Source organism: Miniopterus schreibersii (assembly GCF_964146895.1).
Source record: "Miniopterus schreibersii genome assembly, chromosome: 4".
Lineage (NCBI taxonomy): Eukaryota > Metazoa > Chordata > Mammalia > Chiroptera > Miniopteridae > Miniopterus > Miniopterus schreibersii.
In genome coordinates this window covers 11,137,172-11,157,265 of record NC_138105.1, presented here as the reverse complement: position 1 = coordinate 11,157,265, position 20,094 = coordinate 11,137,172, and the positions used below count along the sequence as shown (strand labels likewise).

At 52.9% G+C, this 20,094-nt stretch overlaps 1 protein-coding gene across 2 annotated transcripts in view; it reads left to right on the top strand.

Moving 5' to 3' along the window:
• The window catches only part of ARHGEF18 (Rho/Rac guanine nucleotide exchange factor 18), a 68,107-nt gene that overhangs the window by 45,386 nt on the left and 2,627 nt on the right, over positions 1-20,094 (top strand). For both annotated transcript variants that reach the window (XM_081135918.1, XM_081135919.1), the window contains 17 exons: positions 1,746-1,884; positions 2,671-2,780; positions 2,936-3,076; positions 4,105-4,355; positions 5,828-5,953; positions 7,587-7,704; positions 8,563-8,811; positions 10,366-10,442; positions 11,881-12,059; positions 13,422-13,513; positions 15,749-15,931; positions 17,165-17,302; positions 17,659-17,783; positions 18,423-18,479; positions 18,569-18,616; positions 18,718-19,215; positions 19,560-19,824. In XM_081135918.1, the coding sequence (XP_080992044.1) occupies positions 1,746-1,884; positions 2,671-2,780; positions 2,936-3,076; positions 4,105-4,355; positions 5,828-5,953; positions 7,587-7,704; positions 8,563-8,811; positions 10,366-10,442; positions 11,881-12,059; positions 13,422-13,513; positions 15,749-15,931; positions 17,165-17,302; positions 17,659-17,783; positions 18,423-18,479; positions 18,569-18,616; positions 18,718-19,215; positions 19,560-19,824 (2,796 nt within the window). The remainder of the gene's footprint in view (positions 1-1,745; positions 1,885-2,670; positions 2,781-2,935; positions 3,077-4,104; positions 4,356-5,827; positions 5,954-7,586; positions 7,705-8,562; positions 8,812-10,365; positions 10,443-11,880; positions 12,060-13,421; positions 13,514-15,748; positions 15,932-17,164; positions 17,303-17,658; positions 17,784-18,422; positions 18,480-18,568; positions 18,617-18,717; positions 19,216-19,559; positions 19,825-20,094) is intronic.

The window sequence follows — 20,094 nt, the reverse complement described above, 5'->3', positions numbered from 1 at the left end:
TTCAGGCTTCTGAAAGAAGTCACAGGAACAATGTGTCAGTCATACTGGAATGCTAGGCAAAGGATGCGTTTCAGGTTCTGTCTCATATTTGCACAATAAGGTCATAGTTGCCTGCTGGAGTTTAGTGTGGTCGAGAAGTGGCAGGAAATGCCTGGTCTGGACCATGAAGGCCTCGATTTTATGATTTCACCTTTGTACTGGGAGTTTGTATGAGTGACAGCTTCATCACTCTGGATACTATAGTGGTGATTGCTAGCCACTATGATCATGTCATGATGTTGGGGGGTCCCTGCCCCGGTGGCATCCTCACCACGCTGAGCTGCGTTAAAGAAGGGGTAGCCGGGATAGTGCACTTTCTGCGTATAGTCCGGCGCAGCACCACTTAGTGCTGGTCTCAGTGTACGGGCTTTCTCATCACTCCTCCAGAGGTGTCCCCTTGGACACGTGCCCACCTGCACACTGGCAACCTCCCTAAACTTCCACCAAAATTAAACCTCACTCAGCTTGATGAATCTCTCTCCCCAGTAAAGCTTCTCAAAGAAGTACAGTTTCCTCTAAGGCCAGCCCTGTGCCCACCCCAAGGGTGACAGTCTCCCTGCTTCTGAGACCAGAGTTCCAGCTGCTTTCTTCGTGTAACATAGAGAAACCTTGATGGATGGGTGCTTTGGGGACCCAGGAGCCAGGTCGGGAGGGCCACCGAACAGATTTCTTTTATGCCGCTTTTGGTCTTGGAACAAAGCTTTCAGACGTGGCTTTCACCCTGAGAATAAATTAACCAAGCAGCCTGGCTCAACTAGGCTTAAGTGAAATGGTTGACCTGTTGAGTAGGAAGGGAAACCAGCCTAATTAGTGATGGCTTGGTTTTCAAAGAGTTGCATCTTTCCATCAGTGTGAAAGGTAATCACAGGCTCTGTTCTTCCTAGTAGCTTAGCTCTTAAATTGATGAGCAGATGAGAGTGGATCCTTTGGATCCCGTTGTTTGTTAGGTTGGTTTACAGTCACCATATGAAATAGGATCAGAGCTTGCCTTCCACTTGGTGGTTAGATGCTACCAGAGTTCTTACGAACTGTGGTGCATGCACTAATACCACACCCTGTGGCCTCTGAGCCCGTGTGTGTGTGTGTGTGTGTGTGTGTGTGTGTGTGTGTGTGTGTGTGTGAGAGAGAGAGAGAGAGAGAGAGAGAGAGAGAGAGTGAAGTCAGCACAAGCCACATCAAACACAGAGCTCCCTGTTTCATGATCTTAGCTTTACCGTGAACAGAACTGCTCTCGCTTTTGACTCCCCGCTAAGACGGAAGGGGTGTCAGGATGCTTCGTTGCTGTTATTTTACCAAGGGAAAAAATGCAGTGCGATTTGCCCCCTAAACAGTCACAGTAGGGACCAATTTCCTGCCCTCCAGAGCTGCTGCTTCAGCCAATACGGTAAGAGCAGCCGCCGCTTCACATTTCTAGAAGGATCCCACGGAGGCATAAAACAGCGCACGCCTGAGCCTGGGAGCCCCAGCCGAGAACATGGGGAACGCGCATTCCAAAGGCAGAGACCCTGCGCTGCGCGGCCCCGAGCTGTCCTTCTATGGCTCCTTCCCGAGGAGATGGGGCGAGAATGTCTTTCTAAATAACGAGCTGCTGACCTCCAGAATCCTGTCCATGCTGCGGCCACAGCCAGAGCCGGGCTTCAGGACGGGCCACCTCCACTACCCTGCCCACTTTCTCAGCACCAACTCTGTCTTTGCCTCTGTCACAGCGTCCGTGAAGGAGCACCCGAGGGCCACCCTCTTGTCTGATGGCAGCCCGGCCCTGTCCAGGAATGTCGGCATGACAGTCTCGCAAAAAGGGGGTCCACAGCCAGCACCCAGCCCAGTGGGATCAGGGACAAGACTCGGGTAAGCTGGGTGGTCTCTGCTGTCAGATGCAAATGAAAGGAGGGAGCGTAGGGGGTGGCATTCTACAGGGGCCCTGCCGGCAGCCTCTCTGAAAGGAGACCCTCCGTTGTGAATCTGCTTGTGGGCCCCCAACCAGGCGGTGAATTTCCCATTAACACTTGTTTCAGAGTCATTCCTTTTCCTTTTTTCAGAACTGTTTTTTTTTTTTGCTTCATGCTCTTGAAGGATCCTTGTCCAGGGTCCCTTTCTTTACTCAAGACGAGGCTAAAAGTCCCATTGAGGTTGCATTCGTTATTTATGCCCTAACCCAGTGTTTCAAGGACTGCAAGGTGGTTCACTCAGTATTGCTGTCAGTAGTGTTCAGGGAGGAAACCTAGGCTAAGAAAATGTCATCGTGGGAGCCCTTGTTTGAGTGGCAGGGAAAGGAGCTGATTGTCTCTTTCCCCTGAAAGTTCCTCCCTCCACCCTCCACTGAGTGAGGCCTTGTCCACCTCACTCTTGTTTGAAGGAATTTGGGGGCTCAGCGGCCAGTAAAGGAGGCACACAATTAACCCACACTTTGACTCTGAGCATTAAAATTCGTTATGATAGAAGAAGTCCTGATGTTGCATTGACAGTCTTCTAATTTTCAAAAGTGACTTGTGACAAAGTTAAGGCTTATATAGAAATCCACAGAGTTCTCAAATAGCATTTAAGCAGATTAACAGTCTAATTTGCCTTCTTAGAATGGGGTGTGCATGTTTAATTCAATATTTTAAAATAATTGTTTTTATGATTTTTATTTAGACCAGTCACAGGAGAGATGGATGAAGCTGACGCTGTATTTTTTAAACTTAAGCAGGCTGATGACTCCCTTTCACTTATACCCTCCAGTGCTGAGTCCATTTTGGTAGAAGGTACAGTCATCCCGATTCCTCACTGGTGATGCAGGGTCTCCCTCCGCCCTGGGACGTGTGGGGACCCCCATCAGTTTGTTCACAGGATGAAGAGGGGGCACCCTGAGCCAGCCAGGCTGAGGGCCCTGAGCAGTGGCCCCTTGCTCTTCCCCCAGACCCCTGCACTGCCTCACTGCGGAGCGAGATCGAAGCGGATGCCCACGGCTTCGAGGCCGAGTCCTGGAGTCTGTCTGTGGACCCGGCGTACGCAAAGGAACAAAAGAAGGAGGTGGTGAAGAGACAGGATGTGCTTTACGGTAAGAAACCCTAGGCCCCATGCTAGCACTTTCTTCTCTTCTTTCTTTTTTTCAAATTTCTCCACCTGGGGTCTGGGCTTCACTGCTGACAGCCCTGCTTTTTGGGCCAGGGAAGAGGTAGCCAGGAACATCCCCAAGACAAGGATGGCCGAATGCACAGGCCTGACCCATCCTTACCTTGTTGGTGACCCTGAGAGAGAAGAAAGGCCTGAGCATGGCTATGACTGAAGTGTTTGGGAAGCATGTCCCTTTCTCCCTATGTGACCGTAGCACCAGCTTCATGGTAGGTGCCCCTTCCCATTGGCTGTCAGAGAACCTGGCCATGGGCAGCCACTGTCCTGAGATGGGATGTTGCAGGTTACAATGAAAATTTCAGCTCCTAGACACACAGCCCATCCCCAGGCCAAAGGCTGCACTGGGTGTCACAGGTATATCTCTCCAGGCCCCTCTCAGCAGGGTGACAAAGGCCCAAGGCAACGTACTGGAAGGGAGAGAGAAACATCGAGGTAATTGAGAAACATCAATTGGTTGTCTCTCTATGTGCCGCAGCCAGAGACCAAACCTGCACCCTAGATATGTGCCCTGGCCAGGAATTGAACCTGAGACCTTTCGGTGTATAGGATGACGCTCCAACCAACTAAGCCACCCAGTCGGGGCGCATACCTAGGTTGTGGGTTCGATCCCCTGTAGGGGCGCACACAGGAGGCAACTGATCGTTTCTCTCTCACATTGATGTTTCTTCCTCTTTCTCTCTCTGTCTTTCTCTCTCTCAAAAAAAAAATCCTGGGTCCTTTCTTGATGTCACTCCACCCCTCACTGCTCCCTTAAGCTGGGACCCCTGCAGCACTGGGGTGGGAAAGCCTGGCCCCTGGACAGTAAGGCCACAAGGACGAGGACTTTGGTAGAGACCGAGAAGTCGGCCTTTGCATGGTGGGCGGCAGCACACACAGTGCCCCCGTGGGACACAAGGAACAAAGCCAGGGCGTGGTCCCTGCTATGGGTAAGTCCTGTTGTCCGTGTCCCCACAGAGCTGATACAGACGGAGGTACACCACGTGCGGACGCTCAAGATCATGCTGAAGGTCTACTCCAGGGCCCTGCAGGAGGAGCTGCAGTTCAGCAGCAAGGCCGTTGGCCACCTCTTCCCGTGCGCAGACGACCTGCTTGAGATGCACAGCCACTTTCTCTCTCGACTGAAGGAACGCCGCCAGGAGTCCCTAGAAGAGGGCAGCAACCGGAATTACATCATCCAGGAAATCGGGGACCTCCTGGTACAGCAGGTGCACAAGGCCCTGCCCTGGCTCAGTTCCTCCCAGTAACAAAAACAGCTCTCTGCAGTATTATAATTCATAAGAAATATATATATTTGGTCTTCATCCACACTCCTGGCTCAGCTCCCAAAACCCTTGGAATTTCCTAAGTGAAGAAAGTATAAAGGTGTCTTTGGTTATGTGAGTGAGGTGACTTTTAGAAAGAACCTAAGGACGGGATCTGATTGCTAGGGAACCTAACCATGTGATTAGAGGGTTGGAACTTTCATCCCACCCTCCAACCTTAGGTGAGAATACCGGCTGGAAGTTGAATCAATTGATAGTAGTCAGTGAGTTAATCAATACTACCTGTGTAGTGAAGCCTCCATAACCCAATACAGCTTGGAGAGCTTGTAGGTTGTGAACACATGGAGATTTGGGGAGGTTGGTGCCTGGGCAGGTCATGGAAGCTCTGTGCCCTTTCCCCATACCTGGCCCTACGCATCTGGTCCATCTGGCTGTTCCTGAGTTATATCCTTTATGACAGATCAGTGATCTAGTAAGTAACGTGTCTTTCTCTGAGTCCTGTGAGCCACTCTAGCAAATTCATCTAACCCAAGAAGGGGATGGTGGGAAGCTCTGATTTATAGCGAGTCAGTCAGGAACTGGTGTTTTGGGAAGGAAGACATTTTTGTGGAACTGAACCCTTAACCTGTGGAATCTGATGCTGTCTCCAGGTAGATAGTGTCAGACCCTGCTATTTTCTGAGAATCACTGATGTGGGGGGGACCACGCCCACAATGGAATTGGGTCCAGGAACCCTTTTCCCCCATTGGTTGAGAGCCTGCAGCTCTAGAAGACAGTGGTGCTGGACCCTTCCAGCTGTGCATGCAGCTAATGGTCTAACACCACAGACGCCTAAATAGCAATACACTTGTTCAGTCACTGTCCAGTGTTGCATTTTGGGATTTTCTTTGGTTGGTTGACTAGTCTTTATTTTTTTGTCTTGGTGGCTGTGTTTTTGGCTGTTAGAACTGTGTCGATGAACCAAAGCCATTTATGGGAGGGAGGTTGATCCTGAATTGACTTCTGGGTCCGCCTCTGAGTCTTGGCCAAGATTGACAGAGAATCTCATAACCCCTCATCTGACTTCAGAGTGCTCCAAGATTTCTCAGTCAGCTCTTTAAAATTAATTAAAAGAATACCCCTTTTGCTTTTAAATTTTTCTAACATTCTTTGGCTTAAATTTATTTTCCCTCGGATTTCAGGAAGTTGTTACAGCTGCTGCAATGGCTTAAAGCCCATGAGCAGAAAGTTTTCTCATTTTACCTGTCCTGCACCTCTTCATGAGACACCCATAAGAAGCATCTCTGTGTCTGAGTATGTGTTAGAGAAGAAAGTGAAATTGCAAGTGAATCAGTAGAGTCAGATGAACTGGAAGAAAACTTTCCCGGGTGGTTTTCATGTTTCATTTCAGTAACATCTCCACTGTCTGTCTTCAGTTTTCAGGCGAAAAAGGAGAAAGAATGAAAGAAAAATATGGTGTCTTTTGTAGTGGACACAATGAAGCGGTCAATCATTACAAATTGCTGCTGCAGCAAAATAAGAAATTTCACAACTTGATCAAGGTAAAAACAATTTTTTTTTTTAATTAAAAACATATCCTCTTTGCTGTAGGTTTCTTCTCCACAGAGCTGTTTGGAGATCTTGAGATTGAGGTACTTGTTATAAGTCAATGATTTTCAAAGTTTTTTTCATTCTTAAAGACAAATTCATTCAGAACATGTCAGTGGAATCTTCTGGAGAATCCCAAGGTGCCAAGTAGAATTAGAGCTTTGTTCCTTGAAACACCAGGGTGGCCCCTGAGATGCCCCAATGTAGAACCTGCTGACCATCATCCTTAAAATATTGAGATGACACAAGTGTGGTTCAAGGGGCCACCCTTTCCTGGGAACCACCCCCTCCAGAGTCACCTGTTGTGCCTTCAAACACTCCTGCTGATGCAAGGCGTGTCTTACTCTGAACCTTTGCTTCTTCCCCTCTCTGGTCCCCGTTTGTTCCCTCATAGCCTGTGAAATGACCCACACCCGTCTTTTGCCTAACAGTGTGTGGACCCTCAAAGCTCAGAACTAAAAACACTCCGCCCAGCCTGAGTCAGCTGGGCTGGGCAAGGCCCACCTCCCATGTTCTAGAAAGTGCACCTGGTTGAGACCCCTGAGCTCCATCAGCGTGGCTCTGCAGCAGCCCCTGCCACCTGATTGCAGAAGGGCTCCACCGCCCACCACCTGCAGCCTGAGGGCTTCATTGTGAAGTGACACCCTGTAACTAATGGTCTGGAGTTAAGGACGAGGCTTTTCATTTCTGTCATCATCGTAGAGGATAGACGTGAGAGGGAGCGGGGCACTTCAGGGCCTGAATTCATCGTGATGAGCAGTGGGACAGGCCACCCGACATCATGAGTGAGAAACACGTGGGAAGTGGGAGGGTTCTGATGAGAGAAAAGGAAACAGAGCAGAGCAAGATGCAGACGAGAGCCGTGAGAGCAGAAAGGCAGAGTGCATGGAACGCTCCTGGAGAGCTGCTCTCGGCCCCACCAGGAAACAGCTTCAGAAGACCACTTCTTGAGTGCTTAGCCAGAGGTGTGCATCAGACGCCAGCAGGGAGCGGGTTTAGAAGACACAGGCCCAGCCTAGTTCTAGAAGGTTCTAACAGCCGTCAGTCAGCGTTGGGATCTTCACACACATGGGTGTCTGATACAGCTCTTCAGGTGGTTCCCATGACTGCCCCCTGGCTGGTTCTGGTTTCTTCTTAGCTGCTCTCAGGGCCCTCTTTACAACAAGTAAGGCTGTCTTTGCCTTTGTTGCCTTTATGTATATTGCAGGGGATCCCTGCTTTTAAATATCTGTGAAATGGCAAAGAAAAGGTCCCCATCAGCCAAAAGGGAAAGGTGCCCCCAGCCTCCGTATCTGACCATGTTAAATCCACTGATTTGGGCCCTGGCTGGTGTGGCTCAGGTGGTCGAGCATCGTCCCATGCACTGAGAGGTTGCCAGTTCAGTTCCCGGTCAGAGCACATGCCCAGGCTGCTGGCTCTATCCCCACTAGGGGGCGTGCAGGAGGCAACCCATCAATATTTCTCTCCCTCTCCCTTCTTCTCTCTAAAATCAGTAAAAACATGTCTTTTAATTTTTTTTTTTTTAATGTACTGATTTGGCAGGAGATAAAATGTCAGTATGTCATGGTTTTGTTTTCCATTTCATAGAAAATCAGCAACTTTTCCATCGTGAGACGCCTTGGCGTGCAGGAGTGCATCCTTCTGGTCACCCAGCGCATAACCAAGTACCCTGTGCTGGTGGAACGCATCATTCAGAACACAGAAGGTATAGTCTCCGCCTCACTGCCTTGCCCCTTTGTGTTTGGGGGTGGTCTCTGTCTCCCTGCCCCCTTTTGGCAGTGGACTGGATAAGTACCCCTCTCTGATTTGTCCCTGGTTCTCTGGATTCAGCTGAGCTTCGCAATCATGAGCTGAGCTGCCACCATGCGAATCCACTGTGTTGGGTGCTGGGGTTTCCAACAAAGAAAGATGGATACTGAGTCTCATTTGCCTACCGTTTCCTCCGGCCCTGGCACAGGCACCTGGAGAGTAGATGAATGATGTAGAGAGTGCCCTTGTTAAGGTCACTCCTGAGTGGCCCAGACAGGCACAGAGTCCATGACCAGGACCAGAAGAGGGACATGCCTATAACATGGAGGGCAGAGGAGAAAGGTCACACAGCCCAGCTGGGAATTATCAGACACCAGGGCAGCGCTGACCACACCTCCCTCATCTCCAGGGGATTTGAGCCACAGGAGAATGAGGTTTCCCTGCCATGAAAGCCATGTCCCTAGCTCTTTGTCACAGCAGGAGGTGGGAGGAGTCTTACGGAGAGTTGGAGGGCACAGGGGAATCTGTTTACCAAGGAGTGGCTGACGGAGGTGTGCAGGGCTGTCTTTATCACCTGACTGGCACCTCAGCTTCTGCATTCAACAGAAACTCTGTCTTAGTAAAAACCAAACGCTGGGCTATTGCATTTATTTTGAAGAAACGTTTATGTCTTGGGAAATTCAAGGTGGGGGGTGATTCTTGAGGGCCCTCCGAGTAGTGGTCGCAGGGAGTGCACCTCATAGACCCCGTAGCGTGTCCACCTGTCATGTCCATGAACGCAGAGAAAGGAAGGCACTAACTCTGTGTGTGGCAGCTGGCTCCAAGGACTACGAGGACCTGACCCAGGCCCTGAACTTCATCAAAGACATTATCTCACAAGTGGACACCAAGGTCAGTGAGTGCGAGAAAGGGCAGCGCCTCAGAGAGATCGCGGGCAAGATGGACCTGAAGTCCTCCAGCAAGCTCAAGAACGGGCTGACCTTCCGCAAGGAGGACATGCTGCAGCGGCAGCTGCACCTGGCGGGCCCGGTGTGCTGGAGGAGCACGTCGGGGCGCCTGAAAGGTAAAGCCCCCCCAGCCGCTGGTCGGAGGGGCAGCGCCACTTTGGAGGGTGGCGCTGTCTGGGATCTGGGGTACCATCTAGGAGTAGTGGCTCCCGTCTTAGATCAGCGGCACCTTCTTGGTTTGGCACCACCTTCTTGAATTGGTGCTGCCACCTTGGAGTGGGGGTGCCCTCTGGATCAGTGAGCACCATTTTGGGTTGGTGGGTGCCAGCCGGCGCAGAACCACTGCAGCCTGGCTGCTTCGTGGCCGAAGGGAGGTTGCATGTAGAGTCAGGATGAGCACAGGCAGCCAGGAGTGTAGTGAGAATGAGATGGTCACACCAGCGCCCCCTTCCTCCAATGTTTGAGATGGTGTGATGCACACAGAGGCATGGGACTCACTGACTTCTGAATAGAAACCCAGAGCTTTGTGAGGCCCCAGGGTTCCTTCCAAATGAGCCGTACTGGGTGCACCTGCAGTGGGCCCAACCACCAAAGAGCCCGGTATGGGTAGGAATCACCATCCAGACTGCTGATCTCAGTGTTCCCAAACATCCCAGTCACTGCTCAGGGTGTGCTCTGTGCCTAGCTTTGAAAATCTGTGGTACAGTTCGAGACCAGAGAGCACTCAGGACTCCTGCTCGAGTTTCCTGTCCATTTCATGAGCCTCTGGAAGCATCCTGACCTGTCCACTGGCATCAGCATCTATAAAGGTCCTAAAGGGAGTGGCAAAATCTTCAGGTGGTCAGACGACAGAATGTGTTTGTTCCTAGTTTGTCCAATAGGTACAGTTTAGTGCCTCCTGTGTGCCAGGCCCCGAGGTGGGTGGTAGAAGGCCCCCTGCCCTCATGCAGCTCCAGTCAGTGGGCAGAGAGAGAGAGAGAGAGACCAGTAAACAGAAAACTAGTGAAAAGTGCAATAAATGCTTTCGAGGAAGCCAGGAGGTTGCAGTGAAGAGAATTACCCCAGGAGAGGGTGGATTGCGACGGGGTCTGGTTCTGCCAAAGAAGGCCGTATTTACCATGACGTGAGTGCTCATGTCGGAAGTATGCTCAGGATTTGCACCAAGTGCAAAAGCTCTGCTGTGCGGGTGGCTGTGAGATGTATGTACAGGGGCAAGACGCCTATTCTGCTACCACCTGGAAGGAAGCTCAGGAGCACGAAGGGAGAAGAGTGCGATGGTAGGAGGCACGTTGTGAGCATCCCGCAGCTCAGGTCCCAGGCAGCCTGAGGCAGGTAGAACAGGGTGGGGAGGTGAGTTCGAATTTGAGAAATCATGGTGAGAGAACCTCAAAGACCAGACCCAGCAGGCCCCATGACAACAGGGGACATCAGGACACAGGGCCTGCAGTGCCACAAGAGAAGTACTGAAACCCAGAGAGGTGGTGGGAAGGCAAGAGGTAGAAAGGAAGCCCTCAGGCTCCTGCAGAAGAATCATGGCTCTGGGCTGAGAGAGACCTGGGCTCCTTCCCATGGTACTGAAGGCCTCCTGAAGTTCTGTGTCTCCCTGGCTGCCCAGCAGGATCCACGTGGCCATGTCACCCCAAACATTTTTTCCTGTCCTCTCTCCTTAGATGTCCTTGCCGTCTTGTTGACCGATGTGCTATTGCTGCTGCAAGAAAAGGATCAGAAGTACGTCTTTGCCTCTGTGGTATGTGTCCCTCTCTTCACACAGAGAGCTGCTTTAAAGCTGACTGCAGAAGGCGCTGGGCGGAGGGGCAGACGGGAACAGCACAGAGCAAGTGACTAGCAAAGCCCATCCGTAAGTCACCCGTCGTCCTGGGTCCTCCCCAGGGCCAGAAGGTTCCAGCAAGGCAGGAGTAGAATTTTCCAAGAACAGAGGTCCTGTCTAGTTGGTCTGACTAGGCTTCAAGGGCTCATGCTGACATCTCTATAGTTCCACCTCTCTGCATTTCTGTGGTTCTTTCTGTCACAAGCACTCAGACTCTCACAGGCCCCAGCATCCTTGCCAGGAAGGCCCCTCTGTTCTTGCAGGGACTTACTGGCTCGTCACTGAGAATGGGCTCAGGCAGCCACCACCCCTTGTGTTATGACCATGTTGATCCCACAGCACTCTGGCCCTGGAAGACCTGTGGGATCACCCTGTGGTAAGCTCTGTGTAGCCAGTGGACTTGGAGTGAGGCTGGGATGCCAGCCATCCTTCCCGGCCCATGTCTACCAGGACTTGGCTTCCTCCCCTGCTCGCCTAGGTGACGCCCAGGTCCTTCCATGTTTAACCGCACAGACCTCACTGCAGGGGGAAGGTGTCAGTCTTTCCCCCATGACAGGAGCTCAAAGAACTGGTTTGCCTCCAGGTTCACCTGGCGAGGAAGACAGCCTCTAAGACTGAACTGTGAAATCATGTACCTTTCCCAGAGATTTTTAAAGAGCCTCTCAAGAGGTTTCCCGTCACCACAAGTGGGGTCAGGCTGCTTTGTCAAACCGTGATCCGCCTTAACTCAGCACACCTGTGTGTGCTGCCTGCGCCCGCACTTGAGCGGGATGCGATGCCGCCATCTGCTTGGCGTCTGCTCCCTGTGTCCCCCCATGGTCATCCCTTGCGTGTCTGCCTGTTCTTATAGGGACACCAGTCAGATTGGATTAGGGCCCAGCTGATGACCTCATTTTAACTTAATCACCCATGTAAGGCCCCTATCTCCAAATACAGTCACTTTCTGAGTGCTGGGGGGGGTGGCTTCAACACAGAGATTTGAGGGGACACCATTCAGCCCATAGCAACCAGTTAAAAATGTATATTTAACTGGTCCATTGGAGCATTATGTCTTGTGGGACACAGGCTGGGAATGCTGGTTGGCTCTGGGTGTTTGGACACACGGTCAGGGGGAAAGTTTATTTATTATTACAGTATATCCTATCTACTCTTGTTTCTTTTGAGTTTTGTACTGTGTACATGTGTTACTGATTATAAAACACATTAAACAGACACATTAAAGGATACGAGGGTGTCATTGCAATAGTGTCCTTTTCCCCAGATGGTAAAATATTTCTGTTTTGAATTGTTTGAAAATAAGTGGGCGCCCTGCAGTAGGGTAAAGGGTGACCATCCCCACCATGTCCCACCCATCTAGGACTCAAAGCGCCCCGTCATCTCACTACAAAAGCTCATTGTGAGGGAAGTAGCCAACGAGGAAAAGGCCATGTTTCTGATCAGCGCCTCCCTACAAGGGCCTGAGATGTACCAGATTCACACCAGTTCCAAAGACGAGAGAAACACCTGGATGGCCCATATCCGAATGGCCGTTGAGAGGTGAGTGGGCCTGTGTTCCTTCTGCTGGCTATTTTGCTCTTGGCTTAGATCAGGGCTGGGGAACCTTTTTTCTGCCAAGGGCCCTTTGGATATTTATAACATCATTCCCGGCCATACAAAATTATCAACTTAAAAATTAGCTATGAAAAAACCTCCTAGATTTATTGAGGTCCTGCCTGCTGTTGCCTTGGCAGGGCCAGACCAAGTGATTTCCAGCCAGATTTTCCCCACCCCTGGCTTAGATAGTCTGTGAATGGCTGTGACCTTGAACTGCCCAAGAGAGCACCAGAAATCACAGGCAGACAGGAGATTCCTTTGCTTCTCCTCTCCCATGTTCTACCTTGGTGCTTCTTTCATCCCTTTATTTAAAGGGGACAGTTGGGACCATTCCGACCCCTTACAACAATGCCTCAACCTGTCAGGCTAAAAAGGCCCCGATGTCTCTGACCAGGGGACATGGGGCCAAGCAGCTCTAACTTCTGTATTGGTAGGACACTCCACCTGACATGCAGGGTGTCCCCACCCTGTCGCCGCTGCCAGCACCCTCCTCCCCACGCACCACTCCCATCTGGGGCCAGACCTGTTGGAGCAGGTCATGGCATTCTGTCCTTCCTCCTAGGCCTGGGCACCCCTCAGGACCCCAGGCCTGTAGCTCTGTGTCATGCCTGGCTCCTGGTTCACCCAACAGACAGGAAAAGGTGGCCCAGCCCCATACCTACACAGCCTGGCGCGCTCCCTCTTTGTGCCTGGAAACTTCCCAGAGCCTTAGCCTGCTTAGAGCTCCCTTCATCTTCAACCTCAACTCTACTAGGTTTGCAGACTCCCGTACTGAACAGGTCCCTAGGAAACAAGTTGTCCCCAGTCTCTTCCTCCCAATGGTGGCAGGCGTTTAAAACGTATGGCTAGCCCTGGCCCAGTAGCTCAGTTGGTTAGAGCATCATCCCAATAAGCCAAGGTTGTGGGTTTGAACTCCAATCAGGGCACATACAAGAATCAACCAATGAATATATAAATTAGTGAAGCAACAAATCAATGTTTCCCTCCCCCGCCTCTCTCCTCCTCTCTCCCTCCTCCCTTCCTTTCTCTGTAAATCAATACATAAAATTTTAAAAGCTGTCTCATGGCTTTCAAGGTATTTTAAATGAATGAATGAATAAAACCTGTGACTGATACCTCCCAACACTGAACTAGGTAAATGCTACTGGCTGTCTTTCTCTTCCCTGCCCTTTCCCCCTGCACCATTAACAAGCTAAATCTATCACCAAATGAGACCCTTTAGCAGCCGGTGCTGCGGATAAAGCTCTGGCGCCATGTCCAAGGCAGGCGGCTTGCGAGGCTCACCCCCAGCTCCTCTCCCTGCAGCTGCCCAGATGAGGAGGAAGGGCCCCTCATCGAGCCCGAGGAGGAGCGGAAGGTGGTGGAGGCCCGCGCCTTGAGGCTGAGGGACTTCCAAGGTAAGGGGGGGGAGTCTCGACCCCCATGCCCATAGATGTGCCCCCTAAATGATGGTGACATAGCCCTGTGGAGCACTCCTTAGGCAGGCCCAGGCCCACCAGTGGCATTTCTGTTCTGTCCCGTTGGGATTGGCCGCGGAGCGAGCCACTGCGCAGGTGCCCGGGAGTCGCTGTGGGCTGCCCTGTGGCCTCCAGCTCCGCAGGGCATTGTAGCCACTCTTTGTCCTGAGGTGCGGCCGTGGTCTTCCAGGGGGTGGGAAAGGGAGACAGTGGCACGCAGGGTCCCTGGGCCCCTTCCAAACACAACTGCTTTGCCACACACAGCACCTTCTCCCAAAGCCCTCATTCAGGGAAGAGCTCACTGTGAGTGTCCCGGGTCACATACAGAAGAACCACACAGGGGCCCCGTGATGATAGAACAGGACCCCACAGCCTCCTCCACAGCCAGGCAGACCCAGCCCAGCCCTGGGCCAGGCCCTTGGCTTTCTCTCTGTTTTAATTTTCTAACTACTTTATTGAGATACAATTCTCACACCATGTAATTCACCCATTTGAAGTATCCCATGCAATGGCTTTTATCACGATATCACAGCCATCACCACAATTAATTTTAGACCATGTTTGTCACCTCAAAAGAAAGCCTTTCCCTGGTAGCAGTCACTCCCTGTTCCTTCCTCATTTGTCTATGAATTTGACTATTCTAGGGACCTTGTATAAATGGGGTTATAAAACATTTGTCCTTTTGCATCTTGCTTATTTCACTTAGTGTATTTTCAGGGTCCATTACATTGCAGCAGGTGTCAGAATTTCCTTCCTTTTTACAACTGAGTAATAGTCCATTGTGTGATTGCGGCGCATTGTGCTTATTTATTCTCTTCCCAGTTTCAGTAGATTCCTGTGAGATTTCAGCCAGGTGATTGCCAAGAACAACAGTTCCTAGTACTCTGGTCTCCCTCTCACTAAGTTCATTATTTTAAATTAGGTAACATTTAAGCAATAAGTACATAAAACTGGGTAATATATCTTTTATTTTTCTTTATGGGGAGGTGCACATTGAAAGATATTAATTAAAATGTCCAAAAGAAAAGGGAGGAAATCCCATTGGACCCTGCAAGTATAATCCTAACATAGTATTCATGTCATCTCATTCTAACGCATCATTTCCTCGGACGGAAATGAAGTCTGTGTCCTGCATGGGCACCGTAGAGTCACACAATAATGGCTCGTCGTCACTCATTCCCAAGATTCTTAGTGAATCAGGAATACAAAGATTTTTTAAATGAAGGTATTCTTTCCCATCTTGGGTCAAAAGCTGAACTCACCCTTAACTTTGAAACATCAGGTACATTCCCATCAAAACCAGGAGCCAGCCCTGGCCGGGTGGCTCGGATGGTTGGAGCAATTTTCTGTGCACCAGAAGGTCGTGGGTTTGAGTCCCAGTCAGGGCACATACCTAGGCTGCGGGTTTGATCCCCGGTCAGGGCGCGTATGGAAGGCAGCCAGTCGATGTTTCTCTGTCACATCGATGTCTCTCTCTCTCTCTCAAATCAATAAAAACATATCCTCTGGCGAAGATTTAAAAACCAAACAAAAAAAGGAGCCAGGCAGGGCCATCCAGTTTCCGTTAGCTCTGCATTACCACCTTCACCTTCGAAGGCCCAGCCAGGGTCCTGGGGGGAGATGGAAGGAAGATGTGATTGGGAGGGAGGCAACAGCATTCTGTTTTTGCATGTAACATGAGTATTTGCCTACAAAATAGAATAGGATCAACTGGAAAATGATTGGAGCCGATAGTCTTTTGTCTGAATATACTGATACAGATGTACTAACAGTCACCAGTGAGGAAGTCTTAATAAAATAAGCCTCAGTCATGGCAGCCGTAAAAGTATAAAACAGGAAGACTTGTAAGAAGGAGTTTGTCCTAAATGCCTGGAGGAGGACTTTCAAGATTAGAAAACTCAATCCGACCAGGCTCTCTGTTTGTCCCAGACTGGTGGATTGCACCTGCTAATGGTCTCGCCACATCCCGCTGTGTTTGATATTTGTAACTGAGGGAAGTGATCAGAGACAGGGCCCGGCCCTCACTGCCTCACAAAGGTTGGATGGAGGGAGCAGTTTACCTCGGGGCCAGCAGGGGTCCCCAGAGGCCAGCCCCACTCTGTGAGGTCCCCCCAGTGCCAACTCGTGGGGGAAAGTCCCAGAGAGCCTGAGTGCCACCTCTGTCTGGCTTTGCAGAGCGACTGAGTATGAAAGACCAGCAGATTGCACAGAGCCTCAGGGAGAAGCAGCTGATCTACCAGGAGATGGCCAAAATGACCGGGCTGGAAGACCTGCCTCCTTCCCCCCTCCTCTTCCGCGGAGGGGACCTCTCAGAGAACCTGCAGGGAGAGTGGATCCTCAAGTCAGCCATGACTGAGAGTAAGTAGTCTTACCCCAGGGTCCTCACGGGGCAGCGCCTCTCTCTTGAGCACCATTCTGCCCTGGTAGCCTCCTTGGGGGACCCCAGGCTGGGCACATGGCCTAGTGTGGCTGACTTGCCACCCTCTCTGGGGCACACTTCTATCTGACTGGGCAGCTGTGCTCCCAGAGGAGCGTTAACCTCCACCAGCGCCTATCAGAGCCAGAGGGTCGTTAGATACGACCCAGTGCACGCCCCTGGTTGCAGACTTGGACCACCTTCTCACACATTTGACAAGCTCCTCAGTGCCTGCCACATGCAAGGCACTGTCCTGGGCCCCAGGGATCTAAAGTCAACTGAGACGAGTTCCCAACATTTAAGAGGTTACTCTTTCTGAGTGGTGGGTCACTGATGATTTATCCAGAAAAATGTACACGTCCACATTGGGTGGGTCATTTCCAAGGGCTCCCTCCTAGGAGCTGGCCTAGGGTCTAGTGGGAAAATGCACCAGCAGCCATGGAAGGGCGCTGGCTGGTAGGTGGCCTGCCCCTCTGTGCACCCTGCTTCACGGAGCAGTCAGGGTATACCAGAGCCCCTGGCAGCTTCCATGCAGCTACTGAGCCCCCTGCTGACCAGGACATGTCAGGCCAGGTGGCCAGTGCTCATTGACTCCGGAAGGACAGCCTGCACATCTCTTTCAACAACAAACAAGATAGACACAGCCCCCCACCTTCACTGTGAAGATAACAGCAGAGAGGGTCCCACATGGACTCTTGCTTCCCCAGCTGTAGCAATGTTCTTACTCCCATTTCTCCAATGGCCATTGTTCTTGGCCCCCTGAGGCCCCTCATGTCCTGTGCCTCGGCCTGGAATATTCTCCCAACCTCCTCACCTGGCCAAAGCCTGTTTGCCCTAGAGCACCTTGTGTGACCAGCCCTGTCCTCAAGTCTGCCCTCCCGTGGCCCCCAATTCTGAATGACTGTCATCACACAGGAGGTGGCCACACTGAGTTCCTGACTGGACCCAGCACACCCTCAGGCCCAGGGTCCAAGATGCCCCATCCAGTGCTGCCCCACAGGCTGGTCTCCGTTAGACACGGATTGGCCTGTCCTGGTTGGAGTACCTGTGCAGGGGGTGGCAGAACCAGTGGGGCCGAAGTCCCTCACAGTCCCCTGCCCTGGTCCTCCACCACACCCTGACGCTCACAGTGTGACTCCACAGAGTGACCGGGTCCCTCCTGCCTCCTCCCACAGTTGAGGACATCCAGAGCCTGATCTGCAGGGGGCTGGGCAGCACTGGCGGCCGGGGAGCCGATGAGGATGCGGCTGTGGGCCTGCACCCGAGGGCAGAGGCTTTTGGAGACTACGACAGTGCCAGCGACCCCGGCAAGAGTGAGTGGTGCTTCCTCCCCGGGGCTGGGCTTCTGGGGCCTCGGGAAGGTCAACAGCAGCAGGAGGTTTGGTTTCTTCAGATGTCCGCTTTGCACACATCCTTGGCAAAGCCAGGCGTTTGCTGTTTGGCGTCCGTGCTGCTGCTGCCTGTCCACGTCTGTAAACTCTCTGGCCAGGATTCGGGGACCTTCTGAGTGTTGTTGGGCATGTTTTGACAGCACCCAAACCTGTTCCTGCTGATCTCAGCTCCGGCCTGAGGCAGCCACCCAGCCACAATTTCCTACCTGGGCTGGGGTGGGTTTCTAGACCCCTGCGGAACCCCAAGCATCCTCACATGCCTGGCTTGGGGTTTTTAGATGACAGTTTTAGGAAGAAGGTGTGTAGCGATGACCTAAGCCCCCGAGACTGGCAAGACCCCGTGAGCAGTCCGGACGTGCAACTCGGTGACACCCCAGGGGCCTCCAAGGAAGAACCGTGGGCGGTATGTTGCTTTCTTGGGACAGTCCTGAGCCAGTACAGAGTTGGCCCAGGTTCTTTGAATTGTTGGCAGGTGTAAACAGACTATGTAAGTCTTTCCGCCTTACAGTGGACAGTGACGTATGCCATTCTCTTCATGGTGAATAGTGATGTCTCAGCTCAGGCTCACGTGCAGGGAGTGCACCTCCATGTTTCTTCCGGCAGGCCCCACAGCAGTGGGAGGCTGGGGAGGGGGCAAGCTCAGGGCAGTACCATGGCCTCTCCCCCAGGTGAGAAACCATGTGGGGACCATGAGCTTTTAGTGTCCTCACAACCACGGATGCCAAAGTCGTGCTGGCTGCTCCCTCCGCTTCAACTCAGAAGGCCCACCCTTGCCAGGCATCGGGGCGAGAGCAGGGCCGGTCGGTGTGCTCAGAGTCCGAGGCCAGCTGCCATTGGTCAGTGCAGTGGCCAGGCCCACTTCCCTCCAAGCCTTTCGCATGGTGGGCCCATGGCAGCTGCCCTCCCACCTCCTGAAGCCACCCTGCACCCTCATTTTCCAGACAACTAGGCAGCGCCTGCCCCGTCTAAGGCAGTATCTCATCGGTAGTGAGTCTGGCTCGATTCCCTAGCAGCTCAGTGCTCTGACATTGTGTTTCCACAGGTGGAGGCACCGGCCACTGAGTCTGGCCCCCGTCTGCCCACTATCCCAGCATTGGAGGTAGGCTCAGGGCTTGTCCATCTCCCCGGGGACTGGCATACACACCAGTAGGGCTTCAGGCAGAGAGCCAGCACCCCTTCTCTCCACAGCTTGTCCAGCGAATCCAGACACTGTCCCAGCTGCTCTTCAGCCTCCAGGTACAGGGCTGGGTGGGCAATGGCAGGCTGCACTGCCCTTTTCCTGTTTGAGGTTGGGATCCAGGAGAGGACGCAGCCCCTCATGGGTCCACTTGCCCCAGGTGGTCATTGCCCAGCAGGACAGCTATGTGGAGATGCAGAGGGCCTCCATCCAGGAGCGCGAGCAGCAGTTCCAGCTGCAGTCCTCACGCGGGAACCTGCTGCTGCAGCAGGAGCGGCAGCGCAACGCCGAGAAGCAGCGAGAGGAGCTGGCGGGTTTGCAGAAGCTGCAGAGTCAGCTGCGGCTAGAGCAGCAGCACTGGGAGCGCCAGCGGGAGCACCAGTTGCAGGAGTTGGACCTGGCCTGGGCCCGCCTGCAGCAGCGCGAGAGCGAGGCAGCGCGGCTGCAGGAGCAGCTGACCCAGGAGCGCGCCGAGCTGGAGCAGCAGCGCCAGGCCTACCAGCACGACCTGGAACGGCTTCGCGAGGCCCAGCGCACTGTGCAGCGCGAGCACGAGCGGCTGGAGCAGCTGCGGAGGCTCAAGAAGCAGAACACGGCGCCTGGGGCACTGCCACCCGAGCTGCCCACAGAGATGAGCAAGGGAGAGTGCAGCCTGCAGGTGTGGGTGAAAGTGTGTGTGCACAAATGTGCTGGTAGAAGAGGGAATGTGTGAGTGTAATCAGGCAAGTGCACGTGTTGGGGCTGCAGGCACAGTGTGTATGTTTTTGGGGGACAGGCAGTGCATGGCAGCTCCACTGGGTCCAGCGTAGGGCTCTACTCCCAGATCAGACCCTCCCAACTAAGATCTGCAAGGCTCTGGCCCAGGATCAGGGTGGGTGGGCAAGGCCCTGCCCTAGTCAAAGCCCTGTGGAGTGGGTGTTGCTGAGAGCACCTCGCTGTCCGTGCCAGGAAGGGCTTCCAGGAGGAGCAGTCATTGGGATGTGCCTTCTGTCCCTCCTTCAGGTCCAGCCCCCAAGCCACCCCCTCAGCTTCAACGGCGAAGGCCTGGAAGGGCCTGAGCGCCCTGAGGTAGCTCGCCGGGACAGCGCCCCGCCTGAGAGCCGGCCGGCCAAGAGCGATGTGCCTATCCAGCTGCTCAGCACCACCAACCAGATCCAGAGGCAGGCGGCCGTGCAGCAGCAGATCCCCACCAAGCTGGCTGCCTTCACCAAGGGCGGCAAGGACAAGGGCAGCAAGAACAGGGGCTCCCAGCGCAGTGAGAGTTCGGGTGAGTTCTGTGCTTGGGGGCAGGGTGGGGCCAAGCTCAGTCTTCTGGAATGGGTGATCTGGGAGGTAGGTGACCTCCAGTGCCTACCCAGCCGCTCAACCTGGACTGGGAAGTGGTCACCAGAGGCAAGAAGTCAGAGCGCCCTAATCACTTGGGGACATTGGGGACTGATGCTAATGCTCCCCACCAAGCCCACACTGGGTGCTGATCTAGGTGCCGGGCTCTACCCAGTGTCCTCCTTCCACAGAGGGGACACTAGGCCCTTGCCTC